Genomic DNA, 7,599 nt, shown 5'->3' with positions numbered 1-7,599 from the left:
TGAATTTACCTCCAGATTAAGTTCTGCTCAGGCATATCCAGAAGTGACACTGTGTACTTACTGCATCCTGTCAGGCAGTGCATGATTTCAATCTGTCCCAGGATGATGGCATTCACTTTGAAAATGGATGAAAGTGGTTTCTGCCAGACTTCACCCCTGTACTTTAAGTCTTTTTTTTTTAATTTGAGAATTTATAGAGAAGTCTTTTGTTGCATTATGAATATCCACTTCATATTCAACATGTGGACTTATGTATTCATAGTTCCTTCAATGGGTTATAATATGTTACCATTATTACTTATTTTTATAGTTAACATTCCACAGATTTGTCCAATCTATACCTTGTTCAAGCTGGCTTCTAATACATGCTGCTTTTACCGCATCATTCTCTATGAATTTCCCTAGTTTATGCCAAAAATTGATCAAGGCTTCTCTTGGATTTTCCCTGTCATAGACTTGAAATAAGTCATTTATCCAAGAATTACTGATTCCTTTAAGTGGAGATTGGTATTCAAGTAAACCATATTTGGTCACTAAAATTGTTTATTGGGATTGATGTGTCATTGCTTTGTGGAAAGTGAACTATTATATATCTATCTATTCACATATATTTTTATCTATATTGATGAGAAACTATGAATTTACATTGATATCTCTAATTACAATGAAAATTCACAGATTATTCTGGTACTATTTCTTTTTATATTTGCAACTTTTCCCCAATACTGAAAATGTTGTCAGAAATTATCTTCACTGAATTTACTTATTTGATCAATTTCTCCATGTAAAACCAGCCTGCTGCTGCCCTTGCCACATACACTCTCATTGAAGATGAGTTTTTTCGCACACATTACACCTGCACTAGCCATTAAACCCCTTTCTTGCCCCTTAGTGGAAAGAGTGTGTCCCCACATTCTACACCCCAATGCAGGCACACTTCATGTAAGGCACTAGGTAGGAAGCTGACAAGGTTCTTGTTATCTTATGGGAATTACACCAGCAAAAGCTGGCTTCCCATTCAACTGTCTCCCTCTCCTTGAGATCTGAACTTTGAATGAAACCAGAACCCTGAGAACTTTGTAAATGAGGAATTTATGCCTTTACTTTGCTGATAAGTAGTTAGCCCTGAACTTTCAAAGCACCATGGCAACAGAAAGTGTTCTATAAACAGCTTTGTACCAGACATAACTGGCTTAATCTGAATAACATGTTATTTTTTCTGGCTTTTAAAAAGAACCTAAAATAAACTAAGGGGCTTCTCAGGCCAGCCGATTGGAGAAAGTGCTCATGATTTCATAAGTGTGTCAATTCCCTACCATCTCCCCTTGGGTACCAGTCCTCTACAACTGCACCCTAGCTTCAACACTCCAGGGTGGACTTATCTCTCCACCCTACACATGAATGCCCTTTCCATACTGTGTGGGCTCCAACGCCTAGTACTACACTCTAGCTTTCTCCTTCACCATGTTGCACCTACACCATGTATTTTCTCTGGGTCCTGCTTGGGTCAGATGCCCTAAATTCAGCAAGTAAGAACTGCTTTCTTTTAGAAACCAGAAGAAATTGGTGATGTAGGAATGTGGAGGTTTATGGAGTGACCCAACAACTCAGAAAACATCTGGCATGGAAATGTGTAATGGCAGAAGGAACTAGAGCAGTATCTGAGTTTTTTCAGATTTGGAGGGAGAATATCCCTGATGTCCAATGGCCTAGATGGAAGTGGTATAAAAAGACAATCAGAACTGGAGAACAAGAATCACTTATCTGGAGATGACAGGTTAGCGATGGCATACACCCTCCTTGCAAATCATGACGCTATATTTCAGATATATTTTTTACATTTTTTGTTTTTCTATCTTCCTTTCTTTAAATAAAAGAAATAAATAAATCTATCACCTATCGATTTATTATTCTTATACCTTATTGCATCTCAAGTTTGTAGTGCTGATGATGTACCACATCAAGGACTTTAGGGAATTAGCTCAAAAGAACATCTCTCTGGCTTCCATAAATGTTCACATGTAGCAAATGAGAGTTTTTCAAATTTCTTGTAGTTTCTAGAGACGTGTTTCTCTGAAAAGCCCTTCCTCTGAGGAAAAGTAAAGGAGAAAAGTAGGTCATGAACCATAAAGACAGCAGAATAACACTCTACCTACAGGACAGTGGAATAATTCTGCTCCATGGCCCCCAGGGAGAAACACATTCTCTGTAGGCAAATTTGTGCTGCTGTAGTCAGTCCTGGGACACCTGGCCCTGTGCTGAGTTCTTGAGATCAGTCATGTTTGCAGCTGTGCAGATTTGCATGTGCCTAGACCACAGCCCAGTGTCCTGAAGATTTATTCACATGCTAGTCATAGCCTGTTGAGAGCTAGTCCAAGTGAGCACACACCATAGACATGGGGGCCTCTGCTCAGCTCCTTGGGGTCCTGCTGCTCTGGTTCCCAGGTAAGTAAGGAGAACGATAGGAATTTACTCATTCTGTGAGGTCAGTACCTGCTAGCTCTTCAGGGAGGTCCCCTTATAACACGACTAATCATGTAGTAATTTGTCTTTATGTTTTCCATCCTCAGGTGCCAGATGTGACATCCAGATGACCCAGTCTCCATCCTCCCTGTCTGCATCTCTAGGAGACACAGTCACCATCACTTGCCAGGCTAGTCAGGGCATTAGCAAGTACTTAGCTTGGTATCAACAGAAACCAGGGAAGGCTCCCAAGCTCCTGATCTATGCTGCATCTAATTTACAAAGTGGGGTCTCCTCGAGGTTCAGTGGCAGTGGATCTGGGACAGATTTCACTCTCACCATCAGCAGCCTGGAGGCTGATGATGTTGGAACTTATTACTGTCAACAGCATTATAGCAGACCTCTCACAGTGTTACAAGCCTGAACATAAACCCCCAGAGAAGCAGAGATGTGAGGCCGGGCTGCCCCAGCTGCTCCTCCTGGTTCCTCCATCTGCTGAGAGCAGTTCTAAGATGCAGCCAGTCTCTGAGGGTCATGAGAAGGTTTGGTAGAAGGGGCAGGGAGGCTTCTCTACAAATTTTCTTTCCCCCTTCTCAGCCCTAGCAGCACAGACTTGACAAGAAATCTCCTGAGTTAAAGAAGGGCAGAGATCATTACCTCTGAAGTCTGGACTGTAGCCTCAGTGTGAGATCATGGAACAAAGAAGAAGCTACTTTTGGTATTTCAAACAGGAATTTTTTTAATAGTGGAATTCAGGGCCATACCCCAACTTTTCAAAGTCCAGGTGATATGACAGTTAGGGGAGCAGATGCTAGAAATGGGGGGATTCTCTGGTGCTTCCTTAGAATCTCAAGTGCATCTGCCACTAAAGGTACAGGCTGCATATCCATGTGGTGCTCAGACCTGACTGTGAAGCCCAGAGGTGGGGATGCTGATGCTCTCAGCTGCCTGCAGCACCTCTGTAGGTGACTCTCGAGTCCTCACCTCCACCCACATGTCTGCCTGAATGTCCAGTGGTGAGTGATGAATCCTCCTCTTCTGACTTCCAAATGTCAGGGAGGGCCCCTCATTGAGCAAGTCCAGGAAAAAAGAAAGAGAAAAGGAGTTTGAGAAATGTGCTTTCAGAAGTGATGGTGATGATAGGGAGTTAAAGCCACCCTGCTGAGTATAGTCACTACATTCTTAACTCTCAGAATTTTGTCACTTAGGGCATGGCCCCAAAGTGCTTGTGGAGCTGCTTCTAAGTATTTTCAGCAAGGTAGGATCACAGCAAGAAAACTTCATTATGTCATAGTGGCAATAGAAAAAGAGGAAATTGCAATAAATACACAACTATTATTTGACAAACAAATGAAAATCTTTCTCAACAAAAATAAAAACAAATACAACTAAGCATTGGTGTAACATTATTTCCTTCCTATTAAGAATTCATCTGGATTTCAACAGCATCATCAGCATCACAGAGAGCGTATTACAGATGCAAAGCAGCAGAATCACCTGAGATACACTGAATGAAAATCTACTTTTTAGTGAGCCTCATGTTAAAAAAAAGGACACCCATATTTACTTCCTAATTAATGAAAAACTATATTTCAAAATGTTTTTAAGATTGTAAAGGACAAAAAACATAACCATTTGTCAACAAGATGATCAAATATTGGCCTTTTTGTGCAGCTTGCTTTGAGGATTCTGTTCACTCCTGTTACTCCTTGTGAGAATGTCATATCCTGAGTCATGACTGTCCTTAAGCCTTAGCCTCAGATCAAATGCAATCCACAGGCTGGAGATAAGCTCAGTGTCTGCTGCAGAGGCCCCCAGCTGAGCCATGCCTGCATCAGCCAGTCCCTGTTAACATGAACGTCCATGAACATGAAAATAATTGCTCAGTGTTACAAAGCAGTGAGTTTTAAGTGGTTTGTTATCAATCATTATTGTGCATATTCTGGTCAATACAATATTTCCATATCTACATATATAGATAAATATATTTAATAAAACTGTATGGACTCATTATGAATGCTTAGTAAACCATTCATGAAGATACTAAGAAGAAATTAAAACTAAATAATGTTTGAGTAAAAGAGTAAATTTACATAATTTGTGGGAAATTCACATATACATTTACACATATAGGTTCATATACATTTATTTGATACATAATTGTCTCTATATATATGCATATATTTATGTCTAAATAAGGCTGCAAGTGCAGGCTAATCTAGATGTTTCCTTCTGTTTGTGGATTCGGAGACACTTCTTTGCCTTGACATTTGTCAGCTGATTTATGCTGGACTTACATGGTGTCACACCACTGCCGTAGTCAAAGATGCCCTGGAAGAATGGAAGTCACAAAAGTGGGGAATCTCCAAGGGTTACATCTGATGGTCACTGCTCTAGATTGGATGGCCCTCCAAACTCACTGAGACCTGGTCCCCACCGTGTCAGTGTTAAGAGGATGGGAAATCCTATTACGGTAATTGAAAGGTGGGGCCTTGAAGAGGTGATTAGATTATGAGGATCATGTCCTAGTAAATGGTTTAATAAGTTAATGGTCTAAAGGTTGTCATGGGTGTGGTTCTGAGGACTTAAAAGGACAGCACATAAGGAGCTCTCTCTCTCTCTCTCTCACTCTCTCTCTCTGGGCTTCTGCTATCCTCCATGTGACACCCTACTTTGCTGTGAAAAATCACTATCTACCAACATGGCTCTCACCAGATATGTTCCCTGGATCTTATGCTTCTCAGCCCCTAAATTGTAAGCAATACATAATGTTCCTTTACAAATTACCCAGTTTCAGGTATTTTGTCATAAGCAATAAAGACAGACTGATACAGTCACTTTTCAAGGAGAGATTGGCAATTCAATGACACTGACTGCTGATTTTGACAGAGTAGCAGGACTTTGAAGGAACACAGCTGAAGGATTGGAGGCAAAGTTGTTTTGGAAAATCTATGACTGGACATTTCAAAATGTGCCACGGTTGAAAATAATGGCTTTCCCAGCTGATACACATCAAAAGGCCATTATTACAGGGCTATATATGTAATTGATATGATCCAACATATAGACTTCACTCAGTCACTTTCTCAATATGGTCCATGATTGTGCTCAATAATATGCTTTTCAGCTAACATATGACCACTGGCACTTCTGGGCATCCAGCTTGACAAAAGAATAACGAAACCAGAACCCCTGATATAGTACCACACATAAGGGATCAGACTAATAACTAGTGTCTATTGGATTACAGTGAACATGCAGGTCTGTACAGTTCCTCCCCCAGTGTTATATTCCTAAGCATAAACTTTCCTCCTAAGATGGTTGTGTAGAGAGAATCTTTGGTTCCAGCAGCTGCGCTCTCCCCTATGGTCTGTTCAGAGGTATGGGGTGTACTTCTAGGAACATTTTCCAGGGCTCAAACATCCTGCCAGGGACTTCATTCACCCTCCAATGCTTGCGTTCTTGAAAACACAAAATCCTCAAACTTGATTAATCCTAATGTGACATTTCTAAATCAGGCCTGTCAAATAATTCATCCACAACATGGTCTTTGAATCTCTTCTCTAGAGGAGGTGTTATTAAAGGCAGAGCATTACAAAACAAAAACCTAAATCCAAGTAGATAATAGTAATAATAATAACAATGACAGCAACAACAGAAACATCATCAACAGCCATTTACCATTTACTGAAGTCTTGAAGACCTATGTGTGATGATTGCTGCACTAATGGTTTAATGATCTAGTGCAATTAATCCCATATTAATCCTCTATGGGTGAGAAATTAGAGGCTCTCAATGCTTAAGGTTCCAGTGCTTATTGGGGAGAATATGGAAACAGACTCTGATACTCTGACTCCATAATTCCTACTCAGATGTAACTGAAGTATAATCTATATATAAAGTGAAAATGAAGTGTGCAGGTAGATGAATACAATCATATATATGTCCCCATCTGACCTCTATGTGGATAAAGATATACACTCTCCCCAACTTCCCATAGCCTCCCCAAGCTCCTTTCTTGTCTGTTCCACGTTCTGTCCACTACGTCATAAGTCCTCCACTGTTCTATTTTTTTTTAATCAATATTCATCAATTTTCTCACTTGTTGAGCTTTATATAAATGGAATCATTTAGTATCTACTCTTTGGTGTCTCACTTCTTTTGATTAACTTTTTTTTAAGTTTTATCTATGTTGTTTTGCAGATGTAACTTATTCCCTTTTTATTTAGAATAATTCTTGAATATTTGAATATTTGAATTCTTGAATATTCTTTATTTAGAATATTCTATGAATATACAATGATTTATATATTTTTGCTAGTTGCTACCAAGATGGTAGAGGAAATGGGATGATAACTCTGAGAAATAATTTGATGAGATGGTAGATAGGACTGAGGTCTGCACAACAGATGACTGTTGATTTTTTAAAATAACCTACACATGCAGATATTTTCCCTTTATCATTTCAACACTTTGGTCCATGTATAGAAAAGCATATTTCAACCTACTTACCTAAGATATTCATGTTTTAATACTTACATATCCATCTAAAATTTATGTTTTGTGTGAAATATCTGGTTATTTAAATATTTTATTGATAGGTTTTGAACATAACCAGTGCCATTTTAGGCAGGGCCAAGCACAAAATGACTGCCAGCCCTCACTCCCTTTTCCTTACGACAAGCCTCGTGACTTCTGCAAAATAGAAACAATTTTGGTTTTCGCATAGGTGCAATTTTCCACCCTGGTTTCACCAGCCAGGTGGAGCTACTGCACTAGCTCAATGCTCCTCCTTGATTGCATCAGCCAGTCCTGGAACCCTATAACTTATGTAAGCTCTCCCACCCCAATGCCTGGTGCTTCTTTCCACTTTGAGGGCAGCCCCGGCTGCTGCTTTCCATTTTGAGTGCAGCCCAGCAGATTCTTTTCCTTTAATAAAGCTTGATCAGTACCTGGTGTTTCAGCTCACTTTCTTTCACTTTGATGCTGAAACCCAGAAAGGGTCCTGGCCGGGACATTTGGATGATCCCCTTTCTTGGGTTGATTGGCTCTCAGCCACCCTTCCCAGACCTGCTGGACCGGGTACCTCCAGGACTCTCTCCTCTTGCTGCTTCAAGACCAAAACATCCAACATTG

At 40.1% G+C, this 7,599-nt stretch overlaps 1 gene segment (V, D, J or C); it reads left to right on the top strand.

The window, feature by feature from the left end:
* The first annotated feature begins 2,396 nt into the window (after positions 1–2,396).
* Positions 2,397–2,887, top strand: LOC134363116 (immunoglobulin kappa variable 1-8-like). The segment is given in 2 exon segments: positions 2,397–2,445; positions 2,571–2,887. Coding segments are annotated over 2 exon segments (366 nt in total).
* Positions 2,888–7,599: the final 4,712 nt, after the last annotated feature.

Source organism: Cynocephalus volans, chromosome 14 (genome assembly GCF_027409185.1).
Source record: "Cynocephalus volans isolate mCynVol1 chromosome 14, mCynVol1.pri, whole genome shotgun sequence".
Lineage (NCBI taxonomy): Eukaryota > Metazoa > Chordata > Mammalia > Dermoptera > Cynocephalidae > Cynocephalus > Cynocephalus volans.
Note: the sequence above shows the minus strand (reverse complement) of the source record. Positions and strands in the feature narration are given on the sequence as shown.